This window comes from Sciurus vulgaris (assembly GCF_902686455.1).
Source record: "Sciurus vulgaris genome assembly, chromosome: 11".
In the NCBI taxonomy this organism is placed as follows: domain Eukaryota; kingdom Metazoa; phylum Chordata; class Mammalia; order Rodentia; family Sciuridae; genus Sciurus; species Sciurus vulgaris.
Genome location: NC_136472.1, coordinates 20,094,828 through 20,122,717, shown reverse-complemented (window position 1 = coordinate 20,122,717; position 27,890 = coordinate 20,094,828). Strand labels below are relative to the sequence as shown.

The 27,890-nt window shown below is 35.8% G+C and overlaps 1 protein-coding gene across 1 annotated transcript in view; it reads right to left on the bottom strand.

The window, feature by feature from the left end:
* Window positions 1-9,546: 9,546 nt before the first annotated feature.
* LOC306639727 (olfactory receptor 4P4-like) overlaps window positions 9,547-27,890 on the bottom strand; it is a gene marked incomplete at both ends in the record, with an annotated part of 30,225 nt that continues 11,881 nt past the window's right edge. The window contains 3 exon segments of the mRNA XM_079103495.1: window positions 9,547-10,073; window positions 10,076-10,314; window positions 19,897-20,055. Of these exon segments, the coding sequence (XP_078959621.1) occupies window positions 9,547-10,073; window positions 10,076-10,314; window positions 19,897-20,055 (925 nt within the window).

Sequence of the window (27,890 nt, the reverse complement as noted above, 5' to 3'; positions counted from 1 at the left end):
CACAGGAAAAGCACAAATCTGTGTGTTCTTTGGGTGAAAGACACAGGTATTTCTAAATAAATTTCGTTTATTAAATTAATTATTTCTAAATTAATTTTGTTTATAAATTAAGTAACATGAGGAAATTGTAGATTCAAGCACTTCAGGATGAATAATGTGAGAAGACTGTGTGTTACAGGTTGTCATTTCAACAGAATGCCTGACACTGAGCAAGCATCCATGAAGCTGTAGTAGTCATACAAAGAAGAAAATAGCTGTGCATATCTCTTCCCATCACACACACACACACACACACACAGGATGCCCCTTAGGGTTAATGTGCATTTTCTAGAATTTTCTGAGCTATAAGCATATTTGCCAACCAATGGACTTGCTTTATATTTCAACCAACTTGTATAATCTGAGGCTTGGTCATGTCTTTGTGAACATCAGTGCACTTTCCTTTTCACATCTAATGTGTATTCCACTGTATAAAAGTGACATAATTTGCTTGCCATTTCCCCAGTGTCAGATTTTTCAAATTGTATCTATAGTTTGACTCCCATTGATTAGTTGCTATAACAATTTGTGTACCAATATTTTCCAGAAAAATGAATCTTTTTCTTGAGTAAATATGAAGAAGAAAACTGGTTGGTCATGTTGGAAGTGTACATTCAATATGTTAATTAAGTTCCCAAACTGTTCTCCAGAACAGTTCTACCATTTTAAATCTCCATTTCATGGGGTTGTTCAATCTGATCTCCCCACATTCTTGAAACCTCTCATAGTGTTCAGTTTTACTTTCAGGCACTCTACAGAGTAGGTAATAAGATCATAGTGCTTTAATTTGCATTAAAGTTTAATGGTGCTTTCGATCTTTATGTGTACTTTACTCTCAATGTATATATTATATTGGTAAATTAAATGTTCAAAATATTGGCTCATTTTTGTTGGCTCTTTCATTTTCTTGATGGGTTTTCTGATATGTTCATGTATACTGAATAGTTGTTTAGCAGTTATATAATTTTAAAATAGTTTCATTCAATATATAATTTGTTTTTATTCTATTAACAATCTCATTCTTACAGAAAATATTTTAATTTTGATGAAATCTATGTAGCCATTTTTTCCCCCTTTTTAGGATACTTTTGGTATACTATTTAAGAACTCTGACTAATTTAAATTCATGAAGGTGTTCTCTTATGCTTCATTCTAGAGACTTCAGACATTTGCATTTTAAGTATGTATCTGGATTCATTTTTATTATTTTCATACATGACAGGAGAAATAGGTAAAGGGTTTTGTTAGCCACATACAGAAGCTCAGTTGCTCCATCAACATTGTTTGAACAGATGATATTGTCTCACCTGAATTGCCGAAAGACCTTTGTTGAGAATTCTTGGAACATAGATGTATCAATCTGATTTTGAAATTTCTTACCTGTTGCATTGATCTACCTCCCTGCATTTATGACAATACCATATTGCTTTGAGTCCTGTAGCTTTATAGTATATTTATAGTCCTGTAGCTTTGTAGTATATTTATAGTAAATCAGGTAGTCTAAGTTCTTAATTATCACTCTTCTTGAAGTTTTTTTTTATTATTTTTTTTAATGTAAACAAATGGGATACATGTTGTTTCTCTGCACATGGCGTAAAGGCATACCATTTGTGTAATCATAAATTTACATACAGCAATGTTAATTGATTCATTCTGTTTTTTTTCCCTTCCCCCCACCCCTCCCACCCCTCTTTACCTTCTATACAGTACTTTCTTCCTCCATACTTGCCCCCCTCCCTAACCCTAACTCTAACCCTAACATTAACCCTTCCCTCCCCTCCATTATGTGTCATCCTCCACTTATTAGTGATATCATTCGTCCCTTGGCTTTTTGAGATTGGCTTATCTCACTTAGCATGATATTCTCCAATTTCATCCATTTGCCTGCAAATGCCATAATTTTGTCATTCTTTATGGCTGAGTAATATTCCATTGTATATATATATATACCACAGTTTCTCTATCCATTCATCAATTGAAGGGCATCTAGGTTGGTTCCATAGTCTGGCTATTGTGAATTGAGCAGCTATAAACATTGATGTGGCTGTATCTCTGTAGTATGCTGATTTTAAGTCCTTTGGGTATAGGCCAAGGAGTGGGATAGCTGGGTCAAATGGAGAGTCCATTCCAAGTTTTCTAAGGAATCTCCACACTGCTTTCCAGAGTGGCTGCACTAATTTGCAGCCCCACCAGCAATGTATGAGTGTACCTTTCTCCCCACATCCTCGTCAACACCTGTTGCTTGTATTTTTGATAATCGCCATTCTAATTGGGGTGAGATGGAATCTTAGGGTGGTTTTGATTTGCATTGCTCTTATTACTAGAGATGTTGAACATTTTTTCATATGTTTATTGATTGCTTGTACATCTTCTTCTGTGAAGTGTCTGTTCATTTCCTTAGCCCATTTGTCGATTGGATTATTTGTATTGTTGGTGTAGAGTTTTTTGAGTTCTTTATAGATTCTGGAGATTAGTGCTCTATCTGAAGTATGATTGGCAAAGATATTCTCCCACTCTGTAGGCTCTTTCTTCACATTACTGATAGTTTCCTTTGCTGAGAGAAAGCTTTTTAGTTTGAATCTATCCCAGTTATTGATTCTTGCTTTTATTTCTTGTGCTATGGGAGTCCTGTTGAGGAAGTCTGGTCCTAGCCCGACATGTTGAAGATCGGGACCTACTTTTTCTTCTATAATCTGCAGAGTCTCTGGTCTGATTCCAAGGTCCTTAATCCATTTTGAGTTGAGTTTTGTGCAGGGTGAGAGATATGGGTTTAGTTTCATTCTGTTGCATATGGATTTCCAATTCTCCCAGCACCATTTGTTGAAGAGGCTATCTTTTCTCCATTACATATTTTTGGCACCTTTGTCTAGGATTAGAAAGTTGTATTTATTTGGGTTTGTGTCCGTGTCCTCTATTCTGTACCATTGATCTACCTGTCTATTTTGGTACCAGTACCATGCCGTCTTTGTTACTATTGCTTTGTAATAAAGTTGAAGTTCGGGTATTGCGATACCCCCTGCTTCATTTTTCCTGCGAAGGATTGCTTTAGCTATTCTGGGTTTCTTATTCTTCCAGATGAATTTCATGATTGCTTGCTCTATTTCTGTAAGGTACGTCATTGGGATTTTAATTGGAATTGCATTGAATCTGTATAGCACTTTTGGTAGTATGGCCATTTTGACAATATTAATTCGGCCTATCCAAGAACATGGGAGATCTTTCCATCTTCTAAGGTTTTCTTTAATTTCTTTCTTTAGTGTTCTGTAGTTCTCATTGTAGAGGTCTTTCACCTCTTTCGTGAGATTGAACCCAAGTATTTTATTTTTTTCGATGCTATCATGAAAGGGGTAGTTTTCCTAATTTCTCTTTCTGAAGATTCATCACTTATGTATAAAAATGCATTGGATTTATGAGCATTGATCTTGTAACCTGCCACTTTACTGAATTCACTTATGAGTTCTAACAGTTTTCTGGTGGAATTTCCTGGTTCCTCTAAGTATATAATCATATCATCCGCAAATAGGGATAGTTTGAGTTCTTCTTTTCCTATTCGTATTCCTTTAATTTCCTTGGTCTGTCTAATTGCTCTGGCTAGAGTCTCAAGAACGATATTGAATAGGAGTGGTGAAAGAGGGCATCCCTGTCTTGTTCCAGTTTTTAGGGGGAATGCTTTCACTTTTTCACCATTTAGAATGATATTAGCCATGGGCTTAGCATAGATGGCCTTTACAATGTTAAGGAATGTTCCCACTATCCCTATTTTTTCTAGTATTTTGAGCATGAAGGGGTGCTGTATTTTATCAAATGCTTTTTCTCCATCTATTGAAATAATCATGTGATTCTTGACTTTAAGTCTATTGATATGGTGAATTACATTTATTGATTTCCGGATGTTGAACCAAACTTGCATCCCTGGGATAAAACCCATTTGAACGTGGTGCACTATCTTTTTAATATATTTTTGTATGCGATTTGCTAAAATTTTATTGAGAATTTTTGTGTCAATGTTCATTAATGATATCGGTCTGAAATTTTCTTTCCTCGATGTGTCTCTGTCTGGCTTGGGTATCAGGGTAATATTGGTTTCATAGAATGAGTTTGGGAGGGTACCCTCCTCTTCTATTTCATGGAATACTTTGAGAAGTATTGGAATGAGCTCTTCTTTAAAGGTTTTGTAGAACTCGGCTGAGAACCCATCTGGTCCTGGACTTTTCTTTGTTGGTAGGCTTTTGATGACCTCTTCTACTTCATTACTTGAAATTGTCCTACTTAAATTGTGTATGTCCTCCTCGTTCAATTTAGGCAATTCATATGTCTCTAGATACCTGTTGATGTCTTCGAAATTTTCTATTTTGTTGGAATATAGATTTTCAAAATAGCTTCTAATTATGTTTTGTATTTCAGTCGTGTCTGTTGTGATATTTCCTTGTTCATTCCGAATTTTAGTGATTTGGGTTTTCTCTCCTCTTCTCTTTGTTAGAGTGGCTAAGGGTTTATCAATTTTGTTTATTTTTTCAAAATACCAACTATTTATTTTGTCAATTTTTTGTATTGTTTCTTTTGTTTCAATTTCGTTGATTTCAGCTCTGAGTTTAACTATTTCCTGTCTTCTACTACTTTTGGTGTTTGTCTGTTCTTCTTTTTCTAGGGCTTTGAGCTGTAGTGTTAGGTTGTTTATTTGTTGATTTTTACTTATTTTATTGAATGCGCTCCATGAAATAAATTTTCCTCTAAGTACTGCTTTCATAGTGTCCCAAAGATTTTGATATGATGTTTCCTTGTTCTCATTTACCTCTAAGAATTTTTTAATTTCCTTCCTAATATCTTCTGTTATCCATTCATCATGTAATAGCATATTGTTTAATCTCCAGGTGTTGGAGTAGCTTCTGTTTTTTACTCTTTCATTTATTTCTAACTTCAATCCATTATGATCTGATAGAATACAAGGTAGTGTCTCTATCTTCTTGTATTTGCTTACATTAGCTTTGTGGCATAATATATGGTCTATTTTAGAGAAGGATCCATGTGCTGCTGAGAAGAAAGTGTATTCGCTCTTGGTTGGATGGTATATTCTATAAATGTCCATTGAGTCTAAATTATTGATTGTGTTATTGAGATCTATGGTTTCTTTGTTCAATTTTTGTTTGGAAGATCTGTCCAGTGGTGAGAGAGGCGTGTTAAAATCACCTAGTATTATTGTGTTATGGTCTATTTGGTTTCTGAAATTGAGAAGGATTTGTTTGACATACATGGATGAGCCACTGTTTGGGGCATAGATGTTTATGATTGTTATGTCTTGCTGATTTATGGTTCCCTTAAGCAGTATGTAATGTCCTTCTTTATCCCTTCTGACTAGTTTTGACTTGAAGTCCACATTATCTGAAATGAGGATGGATACCCCAGCTTTTTTGCTGAGTCCATGTGCATGGTATGTTTTTCCCCATCCTTTCACCTTTAGTCTATGGGTATCTCTTTCTACGAGATGAGTCTCTTGCAGGCAACATATTGTTGGATCTTTCTTTTTGATGCAATCTGCCAGTCTATGTCTTTTGATTGATGAGTTCAGGCCATTAATATTCAGGGTTATTATTGAGATATGATTAGTATTCCCGGTCATTTGGTTCATTTTATTTATTTATTTATTTATTTTGAGACGATTTGGTTCTTCCTTTATTTGACAATTCCTTTAGGATAGTTCCTCCCATTGCTGATTTGTTTCTTTGTTTTTCATCTCTTCCTCGTGGAATATTTTGCTGAGAATGTTCTGTAATGCTGGCTTTCTTTTTGTAAATTCTTTTAGCTTTTGTTTATCATGGAAGGATTTTATTTCATCATCAAATTTGAAGGTAAGTTTTGCTGGGTATAAGATTCTTCGTTGGCATCCATTTTCTTTCAGGGCTTGAAAAATGTTGTTCCAGGCCCTTCTAGCTTTTAGGGTCTGGATTGAAAAATCTGCTGATATGCGTATTGGTTTCCCCCTGAATGTAATTTGATTCCTCTGTCTTGCGGCCTTTAAAATTCTGTCTTTATTTTGTATGTTAGGTATTTTCATTATAATGTGCCTTGGTGTGGGTCTGTTGTAATTTTGTATATTTGGAGTCCTATAAGCCTCTTGTACTTGATCTTCCATTTCATTCTTCAGATTTGGGAAATTTTCTGATAGTATTTCATTGAATAGATTGTTCATTCCTTTGGTCTGTTTCTCTAAGCCTTCCTCAATCCCAATAATTCTTAAATTTGGCCTTTTCATGATATCCCATAGTTCTTGGAGATTCTGTTCATGATTTCTTACCATCTTCTCTGTTTTTTCAACTTTGTTTTCAAGGTTAAATATTTTATCTTCAATATCTGATGTTCTGTCTTCCAGGTGTTCTATTCTATTGGTTATGCTTTCTATGGAGTTCTTAATTTGGTTTATTGTTTCCTTCATTTCAAGGATTTCTGTTTGTTTTTTTTTTCAATATCTCTAACTCTTTATTGAAATGATCTTTTGCTTCCTGTATTTGCTCTTTTAACTGTCGATTGGTGCGATCATTCAGTGCCTGCATTTGCTCTTGCATCTCGTCATTTGCTTCCCTGATCATTTTAATTATGTACATTCTGAACTCCCTTTCTGTCATTTCTTCTGCCATGCTGTCGTTGGGTTTCATTGATGTATCATCTAGATTTGTTTGCAGCATTTTCTTTCCTTGTTTTCTCATATTGTTCAGGTATCAGTTGACCGCTGTGATAATGCAGATTTCCTCTATTGTCTTATAATATCCCTGAAGCTTTCTAGTATATCCCCTCTTAGCCTTCAGTAGCCTGAAGTCTTGGAGGAAGTTGATAATGCGGGGCTCCACAAGGAAGCTGACTCCCTAGGGGAGGTGGCCTTCCGGTGGGGTATATTCCCTGCTAGTGGGCAGAGGTACCTTCACTTCCTGATGAATAGTCATCCAAAGGGGAAGTAGGATGTGGGCTGATGCAGGACCAGTTTGGGTCTGTGTCTCTGATTTTACAGTCCTTTTGGGAGAACCTCACCCGACAGGGAGGACTCACCCAGTGGGGAGGTCTCGCTGGTCGGTTTCCCTCCCAGAGGTTCCGATCAATTCACAACTACTTCCTGGGCTGGGCAGCCTTCTTCTGCAATGTTCCCAGGGACCCGGACCTACCTCCTCAGCCTGGAAGCCTCGCCCTTCACATATGAATCTCCTTAGGCTGCCTCTCCTCAGAGAAGCTGCCTGCAGACCTGGAGCCTTCGCTCCGCCCCTCAGTTTGTCTGTGGGGCTCTTCCACCAAGAAGCCGCCTATGCCCTGGGACCCTGCTCTGCACTTTTCGCCTGGCTATGCGGCCCCTCCTCTGAGCAGGCACCTGGAGCCCCTTACAATATCGCTTCGAGTCCCAGTGACCCGCCACACGCCTTTTCCTCCAGCAGCCACCTGGTGTTCCCTGCAGTCGCTCTAAGTCCAAGTGACCCACCACGCACCTCCTTCTCCGCCAGGCAGTCACCCAGAGATCTGGTGCGTCATGAGTCCCAGGAACTCACCGTGCACCTTCTTGTCCCGACTGCCACCCGTAGCCCTGGTGCAGTCACTTCGAGCCCAAGCACCCCGCCGCGCTCCTCCTCCTTCTCCAGACAATCCCCCTGTGTTCAGGAGCGGATGCTCTGGGACCAAACCACTCACCACGCTGTTCCACCGGATAGCCGCCCAGAGCCCTGGCGCAGCTGCTCCAATTCCAAGTGACGTGCCGAGCCCGTATTTCTCCTTCTCCTCTGGGCAGCCCCCTGTGTTCAGGGGTGGTCGCTTTCAGTCCAAACAGCTCACCAAGCACCTTCTCCTTTGGGCAGCCTCCCAGAGCCCGGGTGGGTTGTGCCGAGTCCAAGCACTGTGCCGAGCGGCCTCCTTTTCGATGCTCCCAGTTGTCCGCGTTCACTGCTCCAGCGGGGGGAGGGGCGTCTCCCTGGCAGCTCTATTTCATAAAGTTCTCTCTTTTCGGGGCTACCGCCCCGTCTGGGATGCCTCCCCAATGGGAGACACTCCCCTGGCTGCTTTGAGTTGGTCCCAAGTCTCTCTATATCTCCTCTTCTTGAGTCCTGAGTCCTGGAGCAACACGAAACGCAGCCACCCTCTAGTCCGCCATCTTGAATCTCCTCTTCTTGAAGTTTTTGAGATAATTTGTATTTTTTTAAATTTGTTATAATTAGTTGTACATGACAGTAGAATGCATTTACAAATTTTGACAAATCATACATAAATGGAGTGTAATTTCACATTTTTCTGATAGTACACGTTGTAGGATCACATAAACCATGCAGTCATACACGTACATGAGGTAATAATGTCCGTTTCCCTCTACTGTGCTTCTAGCCCCATACCCCTTCCCCCCCCTAATTCTCCTCTACCTAATAAAAGTAAATCTATTCACAGCTAGTGCTCCCTGCTTATTATGAATTAGCATCTGCATATCAGAGAAAATACTCGGCCTTTGGTTTTTTGGGTTTGGTTTATTTAGATAATATATACTTTAAGCATTTCAATACAATGTTAGAATAATATTTTTATTTGAACCCATGATTTTATGCATGGCAGCTATGTGCTCTACCAGTGAACCACTTCTCCATCTCAAACAAGTCCTATTTTATTCAGAAATATAAAAAGACAAGACATTTGATTATTAAAAAGTATTTTAATTCTATAGGCATCTATGAATATCCAGATGTATGACTTCTACAGTAAAGTGTAAATGTGTAACTTTAATTTTGATGGTAATGGACAAAATTAATTTATGCATACTCTGGGTCAACTTTCAAAAGTAGAATTTGAATTCTGTTTCCAATTTCATGACACCAAGTAATAAGTGAAGTTTCCACAATATCTCTGCACTTATTTTTTGACATGTATGTCCATACTTCCCATACATTTGCTAGTAGATAGACATCCTGCCTTCCAAACACGATATCATTTCAACTCTATATTTTATTGTAATCTTATACTCATTTGTTCATGATTGAAAGTAAATTACATGCTTACCCAACCTATATCAACATCACATTTTCATTACAATACAAAGGGGAAATTTTTAGCAAGTATTTCTGTCATTAATAAAATTTTGTGATTTTTAAAATAATCTCATTAAAATGATTTTAGAAATTATTTCTATATAACCATTTCTTCCCATTTCTATATAAACATTACTATAAATACAAATAATGTATCTTTTAGAACTTATGTACATAATTTTTGCTTTTGAAATTTCTAAAATGTATATGAAATATCTTTAACAAACAGAAAATGTACTTTATAAATCTTTTTGATGTGAAACACAGAAAGCAAGGTCAATAAAGTTTAGGACAGATACAACTGGGATGAGGGCAGTTGTGTATAGCTGGAGATTCACTCCTGGACCAAAGACAAGAAAGCTGAACTGCAGGTATCAACCTGTGGAAAGGTTCTGAGAAAGGGATGTGTGTCTCAGCTGACATGCCTCCCAGTCTGTGGAAAGGTTCTGAGAAACAGATGTGTGTCTCAGATGACATGCCTCCCAGTCAGAAACGGTTTCTGGCACCAAAATTTCCTCAGGGCCTTCTTCATCTCCATGTTTCTTAGTGTGTAGATCAGAGGGTTGAACATGGGAGCAATGATGGTGTAGAAAAGAGCAAACACTTTGTCCACTGGAAAAGTGGTGGCGGGTCTAATGTAAATGAAGAGAACAGGCATGAAGAACAAAACCACAACAGTCAGGTGGGAACTGCAAGTGGAAAGAGCTTTGCGGTGGCTCTCTGCGGGGTAAGCCCTGATGGTGCATAATATCAAAAAGTAAGATAGCATCAGAACCACAAAGGTCACCAACCCCATCATGCCTGAATTGGCCACCACCAGGATTCCAACTGTGTGTGTGTCAGTGCAGGCCAGTTTCAGCAAAGGGTACACATCGCAGAAATAGCGGTCTATTTTATTGGGGCCACAGAAGGGTAGGTTGAAGATGAGGAGGCCCTGAACCAAGGAATGCGGAAGTGCACCAGCACAGCAAGCAGTGACTAGAGCATTACATTCTGCCTGCTCATGAGGCTGGTGTAGTGCAGGGGCTTGCAGATGGCCACATAGCGGTCATAGGCCATCACGGTGAGAATTAAGATCTCGATGCCCCCGAAAATGTGCATGGTAAAAAGCTGTGCCATGCAGTTATTATAGGAAATCATGTTCCCTTCTGCCAGCAAGTCTGTGATTAGCTTGGGTGTCACTGTAGAGGTGTAGCACAGGTCTGAGAGAGCAAGATAATTAAGGAAGAAGGGTATTTTCCATGATCCGGTGAAATTCAGGCACAATAGATTTGGCTGAAAAAAATGATAAACCAGCATGAGAAATATTGATTTACCTCAGTATGAATTTCAGTATTATAAAATGAATTCATTTATTTAATCATATTCCTTATATTATGAAGTAATTAGTTCATATGGCTAGGCAAGCTATGTAACTTACCATCATATTCAAGTTGTATTTTATACTGAAAGGAAATAATTTTAATGTTTGGTTTTGCTTAAGGCATAAACAAAGATGTGCAGTCACCCTCTGCATGTTACGGGAAGGTTAGCTTCATGAGAAAGCACGTCCTGTCCTGGAGTGACATGCCTGCTCACAGTTTCAGAACAGTGCAGCCCATGAAGGGCATCCTGCAAGCCAAGGTGGAATCCCATCTTTATTTAAGCTTTTAATTCTTTATTGTAAAATTTTGTTCTTTAAATATTTAGATATTATATCTTGCTTATTAAATGGTCTGATCCCAAGGTGAATATTGCATTTGCTTCTGCTCAGTCCTGATTTTGGACTAGACAACATTTATATTTATCAACAGTGTGGTAAGGAAGAAAGAGAATATAGTACTCTTTGAAGTCCAATGGAAATGATACTTCTTTTGACTTACACACACAGATTAAAAAAATAGTACTTATTAAATATTTAGAGTTGAGAAATGTATATTTCCTACTAGAGGCAGGAACAACAATAATAAAATATTATCAATGGCAATAAGCATACATAGGACTTCAATAATGACTTAAAGTATATTAGTGATTATATGACTAATTATTTTAGTTTTATTTTATAAAAAAGACTAAAGTATTGATTTTAGAAATAATGATTGTGCATATACTGCATCCCAAGGAACATTTTTTAAAATATCACATTTATTTTTAGAGTTCTATAATCAGAAAAAAATCATTTTAAAAATAGCCACAGTTCAGATTATTGATACATTCATTTCCCATTAATTTGGCAATATGTTTTTATACTATTCAGTATACCTCAGATCCTTTCCATGCGTTTATGATAACTTTAAAATTTTGTTTATATAGCTTTGAAGCATAACAATTTATATATTGATGAAAATAATAAAATTTATACTAGGGAAAATTTTATTACTTAATAGGCAGGATGATTTGAAAAACCCTCTTTCTCTCTCTCTCTGATCTTAACTAGATTCTACACCCACACAAGGGGAAAATAATTAAATGACTCACAGTTTTTCCTGTTTCTCTAACATTAATATTCTTTGAAAACAAACTTTGCTATATCAATTTATATGCCTTGTTATCCAGTTCTTTTGTAAACTCTAAACAGTCTTATTTCTTAAAAGATAAGGATTGTATCATTTTTCTGGAACTCCAAAAGGTCTGTTCATGGTTGATTACTTGAGTCTCAGAATATGATCAAAGGATGCATCAGGTAACAGACTGCTTTCCATGTCTTCTTTTCATAAATAAGTGATTTAAGTCACCTGTTAGGGTTTGGGCTTCAGAATCCCCCACTCACAGACCTTTCTCTTCCTATTAATAAGACATTATAGCACAGCCTTCAGGGCATGCCTCCTCGATTGTCACAGAGTCATTCATCTCTATTAAAATAGCCCTCTCCCCACATTTGATTCATCCAGCATACCATGCTTTTGAAACTATAAATATTTGGTTCCTTTCTGTATAGTCATGCTCAAAAGACATCACTTTCTCCTTTACCTCCAGGAAGTTTTACTGGGCTCTTCAAACTATGCAGATATTTATCCCCTTAATCCTCCCTAATACACTCCCATTAATCTCATTATGAACATTTAATTTTGAGCAGCAGGTTGATAGATAGATCTTATTTAATTATTTTAAGGTTGTTCTTCGCAAAGTAACCACAGTGCCTCATAGTGTGTGTCCTTGATGATTTGGAAACCGAATCAGTGTCTGTCATTCTGTGAATTTTGGACTCAGAGGAGAGACCAGGCGAGAGATTTTGCCATCTAATCTGGACCAAGAACTTGCCTGACATTCAGCTACTCCTTTTTGACATGAACATTTCTACTATCAATCTTCAGTGATTGCACAGACTGGATTACCTGGAGTTCACTGGGTTAAAATGCTAATTCTTTTTTCTTTCATTTTACTTTCACCTTTTTCTTCTCTTATTACTATGCATTGAATAGACAATATATATATAATGAAAAGAGAAAAAACAAAAATACACTGAACAATGAAAAGAAAGATGAAAGTGATCATCATTCATGTCAAATGGATTATTATTAAGATCTTGCACAGATCTAGAAGAGGAAAAAAATGACAATACTTACTCTTTAGTTGGTATTGACCATGTCCAAGATGCAGTTTAAAGTATTTCATATGTATTAGGTCAATGATCAAACCAAATACCCAGTGTTCTTTTTATTATCTCTATTTTGCAAGAAAGGAAAGCAAGTATTATTTATAACTTGGGTAAATACTGGCTGACAGTGAGGATTATTTTTGACATATTTTAATTTTTCTTGATGTCTTGATACGAATAAGGTGGTTGACAGGTCTAAATATTTTTAGAATTATTACAGGGATATATTTCCTTTTCTATTAGTTCTTTCTTTCAATGATGTTTTTTGACTCAAAAAGTCAAGGTCAAACTGGTGTTTCCCCCCAAGCACGGAAGTTTTATATAAAGTACAGAACCTCAGTTGAACTAATTATATTTATTTCCTCACTTACTTTTTACCTTATTATCATTTGTACACATCTGATTTGCTCCACCCCAATGTCCAGTATTGTGTGATATTATGGTATTCTGAAACATAATATTTTACACACTACACTTACAGTATATTCATCACAACTAATAAAGCCAGTAGGAAAACAAAAATAAATTTTCACTCTAATGTATTCTTTCCATTTTTTTCAACTGAATTTCTTTTTTCTGTAGATGTTTTCTGCATTAAGTTTTAGTTACTTAGCTTATCTGACAATGTCTTTTTCTTCTCTTTAAGAAATCTTATATGGGACACTGAATAGTTTTGTTATTGCCTTCATGTTCTAAAACCTAAGAAAAAAGGACTACATGATTTGCACATGTGCTGAAGGACTATGACAACATTCAATGCATTTGCCTTAAATATTGGATGGTATATGAAATATTTATAAATGCTTAAAAAGAAAATGCACACATGGAATACCGATAAATTAAAATGTAATTTATACCTTATATGTGTATGGACTTCTAATTTCCTCTCTCCATACTAGCATTTACCTCCTGTCAGCTGATTGAAATTTTACTTACCAGATAATCAATAAGCCCACATGAGGAGTCCTAGCTGTAGGACTTCCCAGTTTTGATTCAAGAAGGAAAATATTCACTATGACTTTCTAACCAAAAGGAAATAAAAGCATCCTCGGCATTTGTACTTAAAAAGTTCTGTGTTTTCTATCGTAAAGTTGCATATCCTTTATGATTTCAGGGATGCAAATGCACATATAAATTTCTGTTTAATTTCCAAGTGTCATTTAAAGTAGATTACCAGGGCCAGAATAACCACAAACCTCTCTTATTTTTCTAAGGCCTGAGACATCTCCCAGAAGAAAAGTTGGGCAATATGCAGTTAAAATTATTTAAATTCTCTCAGGTCCTTAAAAATAGCTCTGCCATGGTTATTAATCCTTTGTGCTCCAAGGAATCTGAGCACAATCAAAGGGTCCACTTTCATTCAATGTTAAGCCCTAAAGTTTGAGTTCAATGTGGAAAAAAATTTTGAGAAAAGAGTAGGAAACTAAGGTCTGAGCAGAGGAAATAAAAAGTACCAGATAAGCCTACAGCCAAGGGAATGAGAAGCAAGTTTTGCAACTCTGTTTATCCCAGGGGGGAAAAAAAAAATAAAAAGAAAAAAAAAGTTGTTTTGAAGCAGGCTACAGATGTACACCCAGAAGACACTTACCATAATTAAGCAGAAACCCCACCATATTTGTGGCATGTAAATTCCTCCTAATCTGTCAGAAAGCTTTTATCAGCACAAACTTTGATGAATGGACGTTGTGGTTGATACGTTCCTCTTTTTTGTAAATCCCAGGTTTGCAGAAAAAGAACTTGTTAAACATCCATCTAGAAGAGGGAATGAAAAGCACTTGTCATGTGACCCTCCTAGCCCCCTCACCCCCCTCACACACACTGGGTATAAAGATCACATAAATTCTATACTCTTGGTTCAGTGGAGAATTTTATTAGGTGACAGCCCCTCTGGACCTTGCAGTCAATAAACTTTCATCCTGAAAATTCTTCAGGTGTCCATCCTCTTCTGTCCCACTTCAGTTTAAAATGTGTTGCTTGTTTCTAAAATGTTATCTCAAATCTGAATGAATGAATTCCTTCATTCTCCCAGTGACAAAAAGTTTTCAGATTTAATCCTCTGTCTTAGCATCCAAGTGTTAAAAGTAATCATGGAAACTGTGGGTGTGGGAGCTAGCCTAGCATTAGGGTCTCGAGATAGGGCAGGGCCCTGGGTCCAGCTAGAGCCTGGGGTCCCGTGGGCTGGACTGTAGGGTACAGTTTCATATATACCTAGACATGAGTGTACACACACACACACACACACACACACACACACACGACCTGAAACAACTTATTGTCCGATTTTGCCAGTTTAGGAATGATGCCTTCACCTCAAAATTATACTTTTTGAGATCCAAACCAGGATCTTTATAGGCCAGAATGGGCAGGGGTCCTGCTGAGTGACAGGTGAAGGTAAGGGTCAGTGGAGTTTTCCTGCCTGTTTGATTGGTTGCTGTGTGGCGCACTGCCCTTTGCCTCAGTTGCTCCACTCTCTGTCATAAAATTGCCCAAATTCTGACCTAACAGTTTTATTTTATGAAAAACATAAAATTGATTTATATGTTCCTCTATATTTCAAGGATCCATTATTTTGTTTTTTTTTTTTTTACTAATCCACTCCAGTCATCCAAACTGTTAGAAGTTGATCTTGGTAGAAATATGTAAGAATATCACTGATGAACACAAATAATATAAGCAATTGAGTCACAGGAAATGTATGTATGCTACTGAATATTTAATCCTTATCCATTAGGTTGTGAAAATTGATATTCACAAGTAATGTTTGAGTGTTACCATACATAGAGAGCTAGAGAGTTTACTATTCTTGCTAGAACGTGACCATTCATAATTTAAATGGTCTGAGACTGGGGAAGCTGAAATTTTATTTCACTGTAGTTTCAATGTGCACTTTACATTGGACTACTTGTGCCTGTCTGTGCTAATATGACACATTATAAATTCATATGGATGTATTAAATGATGTTATCTTCAAAGGTCAATATTACATAAATGATTACATAAATGATTCAAACATAGCGTCTGTATATCAACTCTTTTTTTTCTCACAGCAGGCTGAGACTGATTAGTTTAAAAGTTCATTATCACTAAACTCAACTCTTTACACTTTCCATTATTTTAATATAAACCTAAATAAGTAGATCTTAAGTCATCCAGAGTCTCCCTACTTTGCCTAATTCATGAAATTGTACCCAACATGTTCTAGCCATGAGAAAGATAAGTTCTATAGTTATAAAGACCCCAGTGTCTACTGCCCTCTGGGGCTCCCTGACCCAATGGCTCTCACCTCACTGCTGAGTGCACCATTTAGACATGTGAGCTTCTCTGATCCTCCACTCCCCCAGAGTTCCCTTGTTCTTCTCCCATTCTGAATGCAGGTCCCCTCCCAGTTGCTGAGGATGGTCTCATGCTGGGAGAAAATTGTCCAAAAGCATCAAATAAAACTCAACAAGTATTACTGCCACCTCGAGGTCATACATTCTTTTTTCATCAACCCTGAAATTCCCATCAACACTTCATAACCAATTCCTCTTCATTTTATTCTTCAGTATAAACATGCCTTTGATTATTTCTCAGATATTTTAGAATATGCCCAATGAGTTCCATCATAGATACTACTGAGCAGCTAATTGTAATTTTATAGATTCTACATACCAGTTTTGGAGGAAATGCTTTCTATACAGCAAGCATCTCTCCATTTTGCAAAGTCTTCTATAATGTCTTCTAAACAAGTGTATACTTTTTGTGTGATTTGTGAGACTTAGTCCTGAGGTCCTAAAATGTTTGTTTTTATAGAAAAATACATCTATTTGAAGTTTTATGTTCTGCTGATTGCTAGTATATAGAAATGAATTTGGGTTTTGTTATCAGTTACAGTTATGAAAACATAAAAAAAGTAAAGTGATCCCTTAATGCTTCTTTTAACTTAAGCTATTTTTGTTGGTGATCATGGTGCTTATTTATATATTTATTTATTTTTCATACTGGGGATTTAACCTAGTGAGCTTAAACACTTAACTACATTTGCAGCCTTCCTCCCCCAATTTTTTTTCTTAATTTTGATACAGGGTCTCCCTAGGTTGCTTAATCCAAGTTGCTGAGGCTGGCCTGGAACTTGTGATCCTCCAACCTCAGCCTTCCAAGTTGCTGGGATACAGGTGCAGTAATTTTTTAACACAGTCATTCATGTAAATTGTAAATGATAGTTTATAATACACACATATATAAATTCTTGAAGCTTTTATCTTTATGTACTGAATAGGACTTAAAAGTACAATATTAAATAGAAATGATGACAGAGGTCCCTGACTTGCTTTTGTTAAGTGGAATATTTTCACCTTTCACATTAAATAGTATACTGTTTGTTCATTTTTATATAACCAATACCAGATATAAAAATTTCATCTGCCAACAATTTATATTGTTTTAAAATATCTGTTGAGATAATTACATAGGTTTTCTCCTTGTATATATGAGCACATACTAATGTAAAAAATGATGCATTCTTGGTAAACAAATATCAGTTAAGATGAGTTAGAGTACTTCATACATTGCTATATTAATTTTTCTAATAATGTGCCTAGGATTCACCTCAATATTCATATGTGAGACTGGAGTTACAACTCTTTTTTATTTACTTTATATGATAAGATCATACTACTTTTATTAAATGAAATGAATTTCCACTCTTATTTTCTGAACAAGATTTTATGGTCTTAGAATTGTCATTTCCTGTAATGTTTAATAAAGTTTTATATTAAATAATTGATTAATTTTGTTCTAAATTGACAGATCCACTTTTGTTTTAATTACTGTTTCATATTTTGCTTATATATTGTAATTTATAGTTTATTTACAAGTTCATTAATCTATTTTCAGTGTGATTTCTTATTTCATTTGTTTGTGCATCTTTAATGTCTACCTTGAATCCTTAACATCACTTTTTGTGTCTTTGTAATTCTCCTTCATTTTGTTTTAATATGAATATTTTCATTAATTATACTTCTTTTCTCAAATGTAAATCCATTCATCTCTTTCAGCATATGCATTGTTCTTGAAGTGCTCATGAGTACAGAATTTTTCATATTTTATAATGTAATGAATTCCATGAAGTATACTTTGCATAGTTCCCCAGTAAAATCTGAAGTAACACTTCATAATTGCACATGCAAATTTCCTACAGCAAAATACATGAATATTCACATTCAGAAAGATGCATACATTTTATAAGGAGAATTACTTTATTTCAGCACAGTGTTCCCACCAACACAGATATAATCATTTTTAGATAGGTCTTTTCCTTAGTTTCAGAATGACCAGTTCATATAAGAACTGTGACATTTGTTCATATTTTAAACTGAAAAATGACATTAGATGTTTCTTTCTATTTTGTTCATTCATTCACTTCTTTGCTTTTGTACAATCTATTGGTCGTCATCTAACTTCATATGCTGAATATAACGATAATTTTAGTTTTGATTTTCCAATGTAGCTACTTAATGCTTTAAATTTTTCTTTAGCTCATCAGTTATTGCTTTAATTTTATTGTACAATCATAAATCACACTCTTAGTTTTCAAGAATGGAACTTTCCCGTGCAATAGTCATAGATTTCCAGATTATGAAGGGGCATATGAGCAATCGCCCAGAGGTTACCTTCCTTGGGATTCCAGTGGTAACCAGTACCCTGACTTCTGTTAGAAGTCAGATGACTTTTACCTGTTTTTCAACTTTATATAAATGCAGTTATATGATATTACTCTTTCTGTCAGTCTTTTATTAATCAGTATATTTGTGTCATTCTTCATGTGCAGCTATGTTTCTTCATTTGATGTTCCAAGTAGTTTGTTGTTGGTTGTTCAAGTTTTCCTTCTGCCAGTAGTGCTTTCTAGTGGATCCACATTAGTGTCACCTTCTCTTAACCCTTCCATATGCTCTATTTTCTGAAGGACATCTCTATCTAGTTAGGCTTAGATTAGAAATCAAATGGAGAGGAGGAAAGACACAGGTAAGCACTCAAAATACAAAGTCACATTAAGGAGAACTTAAGGCAAGTATGTGGAAATAGAGGAAAAGGAAACATTAAAAGATAACAATAACATTGCCCAACAAACAAAGGTCTGAACAAATGCTGGAAAGACTGAACTTTGACTCACATTTTGCATGTGCTTTATATGACTTTTTTATAAAACATGATATATCTATGTATAATTATACATAGTTATGGGTACAGTGATAGTTTAATACATATATGCAATAAATCTGAGTAATTATACCATCCAATACCTTGAACATTTATTATCATCTTCCCTTCTAGCTATTTAAATAGCTACAGAAAATAATTGTTCACTGTGGTTACTTTACTGTGCCATTACATATTAGAACTTATTCCTCCTATTTACATGTAATTTTGCTTTTATTCCATACTAGTTCTCAGATTTAGGGTTCAGCTCTAAAGTGAAATTCGAAGATGCCTTTCATAGAAATTACTTCCCTTCCAGAATCACTTGATGGCACCACATTTTCCTCAAGACCTTCATCTCCCAGTTTTTCAACGAGTAGATCAGAGGACTGAACATGGGGGCCATGATGGTGTAGAAAAGAGCAAACACTTTGCCTACTGGAAAAGTTACATTTGCTCTGATATAAACAAAGAGGACAGGCACAAAGAATAGAACCACAACTGTTATGTGAGCACTGCAAGTTGAGAGAGCTTTGGCACGGCTCTTTGCAGGTTAAAACCTGATGGTGTATAATATCAGAAAATAGGACACCATCAAAACCACAAAAATTACCAAAGGAGTCAGTCCTGAATTAACAATTACCAAGAAACCAATTCTGGATGTATCAGTGCAAGCCAATTTCAACAAAGGATACACATTGTAGAAGTAGTGATCTATGTCATTGGGGCCACAGAAAAGTAAGAAAATAGTGAGAAGAAACTGACTGGCAGAGTGTACAAATCCCCCAGTCCAGCACACCAGGATGATTATGTTGCACCTCTGCCTGCTCATGATGGCAGCATAGTGCAGGGACTTGCAGATGGCTATGTAGTGGTCATAGGCCATCCCCATGAGGATGAAGATCTCCATGCTTCCAAGGAAGTGAATGATGAAGAGCTGTATCATGTAGTTATTATAGAAAATTCTCTTCCTTTCTGCTAGTAAGTCCGTAATTAGTTTGAGTGTCACTGTGGTTGTGTAGCAAAGGTCAGAGAGTGAGAGGTAATAAAGGAAAAAAATACATGGGCTGGTTGATGAGCTGAGTGCATGTGATAGAAATCATTATGAACACATTTCCCACCCAAATAGCAATGAAGCAAACTAAAAATAATACAAAGTAGAGAACTTCAATATTCCTGTTTAGAGAAAGTCCTGGGAGAATAACCACTGTGACATTATTCCTATGCCATGGTCCAGTTCAGTAAAAATACATAACAGCCACCTGAAAAGACATAGTGCATAGGTCAATGTGAGAAATTTCATGGAGAGTATGATAATGCTAACATCAGGAGGCTATGTTTCATAAAGAGGATTCCAACGTTGAAAAATGAAAATCATTTTTATTAAAAGTGTGTTATTCTCTTTGGATTATTGTCAGGTTGAGTTTCAAAGACAACCTTTCAGGAATATTATTCAATCTTGACATGATAAAAATAAATACATTCAGTCTAAAAACTTAAAAAAACACAAGCGGAGAGAAAAATAGTAATTCAGTGGATTTAAAAAAGGGGAATGAATGGAAGGGAGAGCGGATGGGAATGGGAAAGACAGTAGAATGAATCAGACATAACTTTCTTATGTTCACATTTAAATATGCAAACATCATGTACAACCACAAGAATGGAATCCTAATTAGAAAAAGTTATACACCAATATGTAGAATATGTCAAAATACACTATACTGTGAAAATATATATAAAAAGAACAAATAAAACATGCTGTTTATGAAAAATTAAAAATCACTTAAAATGGTCAAAAGCATATGTTTGACAAAAGATAGACTTTTAACAAATGGCGTAGTAAAACTGGATATTCATATTTAGAAGAATGGAACTAAGCCTCTCTCACCCTGTGCATGAATAAACTCTAAGTGGATCAAAGTCCTTGGAATTAAACAAGAAACAATGCAACTACAAAAAGAAAACTAGCGTCAATATTCCAACATATAGGCGTAAATACTGACTTCATAAGATGACGCTAAGGAAAAAGATCAAGAATCAATAAGTTCTATGGCATCAAATTCACAGGCTTCTGCACAGCAAAGTAAGTAACGATCAGCATGGAGAGAGTGCCTACAGAATACCAGATTTTTACCAGATATTTTTCCAACATTTGATCGATATACAGAACATATAAAGAACCAAAAAGAATTAACACCAAAAATAAGTTAACCAATCAAAAAATGAGTAAATGAACTACACAGATATTTCACAAAAGAAGAAATATATGAAAAAATGCTCAACATCCTTAATAAATAGGGGAATAAAATTACATCTTACCCCAGTCAGAATGACAATCATCATCAATTAAAATAAAATTGTTGGTGAAGTCTGTGGTGAGACAAGCCTGCAATACCAGCAGCTTGGCAGGCTGAGGCAGGAGCCAACCTGTCAAAGCCAGCATCCGCAAAAGTGAGGCGGTGAGCAACCCAGTGAGTCCCTACCTCAATACAAAATAGGGCTGAGAATGTGGCTCAGTGTTCAAGTGCCCCTTAGTTCAATGCCAGGTCCCTCTCCCAAAATAATAAAAATAAGAATTGCTAGTGAGGATGTGGAGGAAAGGTATACTAATCCATTATTGGTGAGTCTACTAATTAGTACACCCACTTTGGAAAACACTGAGGAGATTCTTCAAAAGACTAGGAATGGAAACATTACATGACTTAAATGCACCACTCCTTGTTTGTATCCAAAAGAAGTAAAATCAACATGTTGTACTGATATGTGAATTCCAGTGCTTTTTACAGCACAGTTCTCAATAGCCAAGTTATGGAACCAGGATAGGTGCTCAAGAACAGATTAGATTAAAAATGTGGTATACATACATAATAGAGTGTTATTCATCCATAAACAATTAAAATACATAATTTGCTGGTAAATGGATGGAACCAAAGAACATCATACTGAGTGGAATAAGACAGTCCCCTAAAATCAAGGGGCTGATGTTTATTTCATATACAGAAGATAGAGAGAAAAAAAAGTTTAAAAAGAGGGACAACATAAGTGTAAAAGGGAGACAAATAGAGCAGAGAAAGGAATCAAGAGGGAGAGAGGCAGGAGGGAATTGGGAGATACTTGGAAACAAAATCTACCAAATTAAGGTCTGTGTATGTACCAATCTACCTCAGTGAATTCCACTCATCTGTATAATGATAATGCACTAATTAAATTAATAGCAATAATACCAGAATTAAGATCAGTAGAGTAAAGCTGTGGATGAGGGGGAGAAAAAAGGAAGGTACTGGAGAAAGAGATTGAACAAATTATGTCAAGTGCATGTTCAAATATGGCAAAATCAACACCACCTACATATAATACACTAATATAAATATTATTATTCAAAATTATTATTCTGATATACAACTGAGTCCTTATAAAGGCAACATTTCAGAGGATTATCAATTCAAATATTGTTTAAGATAGAAGTATAATTCAAGTATGTGTCAAAGTATAAATATTGATCCTACACAATGTGTTTACATATTCAAAGTGTAACAGTAACAGTTTAAATAGATGGATATATTCTACCTCAAAATCACATTATAGTGAAGTAGAAAACAAAAATAAGATTAATATCATTTGTATCAATATATATGCATATGTGCGCACACACACACACACACACACACAGACACACACACAAACACACAGACACACAAGCCTTTATATTACATAGAGGGAAATGGGAGGGAGGAGTGGGTATAAGAAATGGTGGGATGAAACAGACATCATTACCCTGTGTACATGTATGATTACATGAATGGTATGAATCTACATTGTGTAAAGCCATAGAAATGAAATTTGTGTACAATGAATCAAAATGCAGTGTGGAATCAAACTAAAAAGCTTCCACAACAAAGGAAACAATCAGTAACACGTAGAGAGAGCCTATAGAATGGGAGAAAATCTTCACCACATGCACCTCAGATGGAGCATTAATCTGCAGAATATATAAAGAATTCAAAACACTAAACACCAAAAAACAAAAACAAAAACAAAAAACAATGCAATCAAGAAATGGGCCAGGAAATAAATAACATTAGCTTTTAAGGTACGTTTTATGTTTTTATTGTTTCATTATAGGTGTACATACTATTGGGATTCACGTTGACATAATCATTCTTGCATGAAATGTAATTTGCTCCACTTTGGTCCCCAGTACTTGCTCTTTGTCTCTCCTTCTCTTTCTCACTATTCACTGCTCTCTACTCTACTGGTATTCACCTTTAATTAGTGCTTTATATAAATACATAAAAGTGATATTCACAGAATTTTCATGTGTATATGTGGCATAATTTAGTCAATTTCATTTCACCATTCCTGTCTTTTCCATTCCTCCTCTGCCCTATAATCCTCCTCCTCTCTCTATTGATCTGTCCTCTATTTTCATAAGATTTTCCCCCTCCTGTTTTCCCCCTTATTTTGGTCTCCCTTCCACATATGATAGGAAACCTTCAACACTTACTCTCTGTGTCTAGATTAATTAACTTAGCATGATGTTCTCCATTTCTATCCATTTACCAGCAAATGTCATAATTTTATTCCTCTTTAGGGCTGAGCAAAATTCTGTTGTGTGTATATAACACAACTTAATTTAGCCATTCATCCACTGATAGCTAGCTGGCTTATTTATTTTAAATATGATTTCTAAACTAAATAGCAAATAGTTTTTTCATTATTTCCCCTAAAATATGTATTTCTAATTTAGAGTTAGAAATTTTTTCATTTGTTGTCGTGAGTTAAGAAACAAGTATATTCTTTGAAACTTTGATTGAAATTGACTGATATAAATATGTGTGTTCTTTGTGCCCTGTTTTTTTCTTTGTTATTGTTGTTGTTTGTTTTTCTTTTTCTCATTGCTGGAGATTGAACAGAGCCTTATACATGCAAGGCAACTGTTGTCCCACCAAGCTATATCCCCAGTCCTGTCTTATTTCAGTCTGAGTCTGTGTAAAGCCATCTCTTTGAACAGTCACAGAATCATCTATTTTGATTTTCTGGTTTTATAAGAAAAATTATATATGTATATATATATAGAATTATATATATACATTCTGAAAATATATCTAGTTAGCAAATATTTCTTCTATATCTTTTAGATTATTCTACTTAATGTCATAAATTGATCTCTCAATAGCTGACCAGTTCTTTTTTTTTTTCTTATATATTTATTTATTGAGCTGGATCTTGCCATGTTACATAGATTTGCTTGAATTCATGGGCTAAAGTGATCCTCCCTTCACCTCCTGAGTAGCTGGGAACATAGGTGCACAGTACTGTGCCAAGCTCACATCTTGTCTTAGGACCTCTTTGGAATAACAATATTTCACACCTTTTCAGACACCATTCAGGTCTCAGACACTATTTTTAAAGGATCTTATATCTTAAATCATTTTTTCTTTTGTTCTCTGATTATAAAACTAATAATACCTGTTCTTTGAGAAATCAGGAACCACAGGAAAGTTTAAGAAGAACTTAAAGCAAACATTTGATCTGTTCTAGAGAGAACCTCTCTAAGAGTGTTAGTGTTAAAACAAGAATAGGACCTTCTCTTGTCACCTACCCATGTGCCACTGTTCCCTTCTATGGATAGCATCTTGAATCTCTCCAAGGCTTTGGGGATGTGGATATTAGGCTATTGGCAAACTTGACTTGGTAACACACAAGGGTCATGCATCCACATGCACTGGCCCTGTAACAACTCCACATGGAGTTCATGAGCAGAATTTCTTTGTGAAAGTGGAAAGCATTCCCAGGTTATGGATATCAGGGACATATTCAGGAAGTCCTGAAAGGTTGCATCCTGTCTCCTTGAGGACCCTCTGAATCGTGGAGGTCACAGGAAGTGATGACCTATACTCACTTGCTCATCCACTCTTCTGCTCAGGCCCTGTTATTACCCTCCCTGGGGTACTGCTAATACGAAGGGCCACCACTGTCTGATTCTGGGATCACTTGTTTTTAAATTTATCTAATTAGGTGTACAGGACAGTAGAATGCATTTTGAAACATCATATATATAAATGGAGTATAACTTCACATTGTTCTGGTTGTACATGATGTAGAATTACACCAGTTGTGTAATCATATATACACTTAGCGTAACAAGGTCCAATTCATTCTAGTATCCTTCCTACTTCCCCCTGCCCTCCCCTTCCTTCACTCCCATTTGTCTAATCCAAAATACCTCAATCTTCCCTACCCCCCCCCCACTTATTGTGAAATAGCATCTGCATATTAGATAAAACATTTGGCCTTTGGTTCTTTGGGACTGGCTAAGCATGATATTCTCTAGTTTATCCAGTAACTGGTGAATGCCATAACTTAATTCTTCTTTAAGTGAGTAATATTCCATTGTGCACATGTACCATATTTTCTTTATCCATTCATCTGTTCAAGGGCACCTAGGTAGGTTCCATAATTTAGCTATTGTGAATTGAGCTGCTATAAACATTAATGTGACAGTGTCACTATAGTATGCTGATTTTAAGTCCTTTGGGTATAAACCTAGGAGCAGAATAGCTGGTCAAATTGTGGTTCCATTACAGGTTTTCTGAGAAATTTTCATACTGCTTTCCAGAGTGCTTGCACCAGTTTGCAGTCCAACCAGCAATGTATGAGCGTACCTTTTTTTTCCACATCCTCATCAACATTTATTGTTGTTTATATTCTTGATAATGCACTTCTGACTGTAGTGAGATGAAATTTCAGGGTAGTTTTGATTTGTATTTCTCTAATTGTTAAGGCTTTTGACATTTTTTATATATTTGTTGATCAATTGTGTTTCCTCTGTGGAAGTGTCTGTTAAGTCCCTTGACCCATTTACAGATTGGGTTATTTGTTGTTTTGGTGTTAATTTTTTTCAATTTTTATATATCCTGGAGATTAGTTTTCTATCTCAGATGCATGTAGTAAACACGTTTTCCTATTCTGTAGACTCTCTGCATGTTATTAATTGTTTCCTTTGCTGGGAAGAAGCTTTTTAACTTGATTCCATCCCATTTTTTGATTCTTGATTTTACTTCTTGTCCTTTAGGCGTCTTGTGAAGGAAGTCAGGTCCTAAGCCAACATGGTGAAGATTTGGGCCTACTCTTTCTTCTATTAGATGCAGGTTCTCTGTTCTAGTGCCTAAGTCTTCGATCCACTTGGAGTTGAGTTTCATGGAAGGTGAGAGAAAAGGATATAATTTCATTTTGTTCCCAGCAGCATTTGTTGAATAGGTTATCTTTTCTTTGTTGAATGTTTTTGGATCCTTTGTCTAGAGTGAGATAACTGTATTTATGTGGCTTTGTCTCTGTGTCTTCTGTTCTGCACCATTGGTCTATGTGTCTGTTTTGGTGCCAGTGCCATGCTGTTTTTGTTTCTGTGGCTCTGTAGCATAGTTTTAAGTTCTGGCATTATGATACTTCCTACTTTACTTTTCTTTCTAAGAATTACTAGGTTTCTATTCTAGGTTTCTTATTTTTCCAAATGAATTTCACAATTGGTTTTTCTATTTCTACTTAAATATATATTCAATTGAATGTTAATCTCATTCAATGAAAGTGAGCTTCACTTGTTTTAAAAATTCATAGAAATTCACAAACTATTTGTCTTTTTAAAAATTATTTAATGTTTCAAGTGAGGTTTTGTAGATATAAGGAGAGATGAAATACACTGAGGTATATTGATATATGTGCATAGTGTAATTTGGCCAGTTTCATTCTTCACTTTTTATGTTCCTTCTCTTTACCCCTCTATCCTCTCTGTTTGCTTCCCTTGTCTCCCTTCTATTTTTATACAATCATTCCCTTTATTCCCTTATTTTTTTCCTTATTTTGCTTACATGAAGAAAACATTTGACACTTGACTTTCTGAATCTGGTGTGATGCACTTTAGTTCCATCCGTTTACCAGTGAATGTCATAATTTCACTTTCTTTATGGTGAGTAAAACTCCACTGTTTGTCTTTTTACAGGCACCTGGGTTGGTTCTATAACTTGGCTATCGTGATTAGTGTAAGCACATTGATGAGCCTGTATCACTAGAGTATGCTGATTACAGTTCTTTAGATAAATACCAAGGAGTGGGATAGTAGTGCCATGCAGTGTTTCCATGGCTAGTCTTTTAAGGAGTACCCATAGTGCTTTCCAAAGTGGTTTAACAAATTTGCAGTCCCACCAAGAATGTGTGAGTGTATCTTTCCCCCACATTCTTGTCAGCATGTATCATTATTTTTTATTCTTGATGACTGCCATTCTGACTGGAGTGAGATGAATTCACAGTGTAGTTTTGCTTTGCATTTCCTTGATTTCTAGGAATATTGAAGACTTTTCCATATGTATGTCATTTGAATTAGTCCTTGTAAAATCAATAATAAATAGCCAAAAATTTTTTACTTCATTGTATATACATATCTTCACATGTTTTACACAAGAATCATTGTGATATGTTCTGTAATCACTGTTTGACAAGTGAAAGAATTTAAAAACCAGAAAGTTGTGGAACTTAACTAAGATCACACAAAAATGAAGCAATAGGCCATTTATTGGAAACCACATAAGGTAATTAACTCAAGCACACTCATTCCTAATAACTTGCTTTGTTGCCAAACCAATAGCCCCCTTTACTTTACAAGATGAATATTAATCTTAATTTCTAAGAAATGTTATCTTTTAAACTAAGGAATTCAAAGTGATGCTGAAAATCAGGGGCTGATATTTTTTCTTCCTTTTAGAGGCTGTGGTGAGGCAGGTTGAACACTGATGTTCTCTCTCTGTCAAGGTGCCATCCAGTGCAGATTTGACTAACAAACTTGTTGCAGCAGATATGAAAAAATCCAGTAATCAGATGCTTTGAGTAATGTGGCATTTCTGTTCAGTGCACATACATTAGAGGCCCCAGTTTCCCAACTGTACAGTTTGATCAATACTTGCCTTGGATCAGCAAGCTCAATGATACAGTACAAATGTCCATTCTGAATTCATGATTGATACAAAGAAAGCTATATTTGTCTCTTCTGGGTCTTTGGACAAACT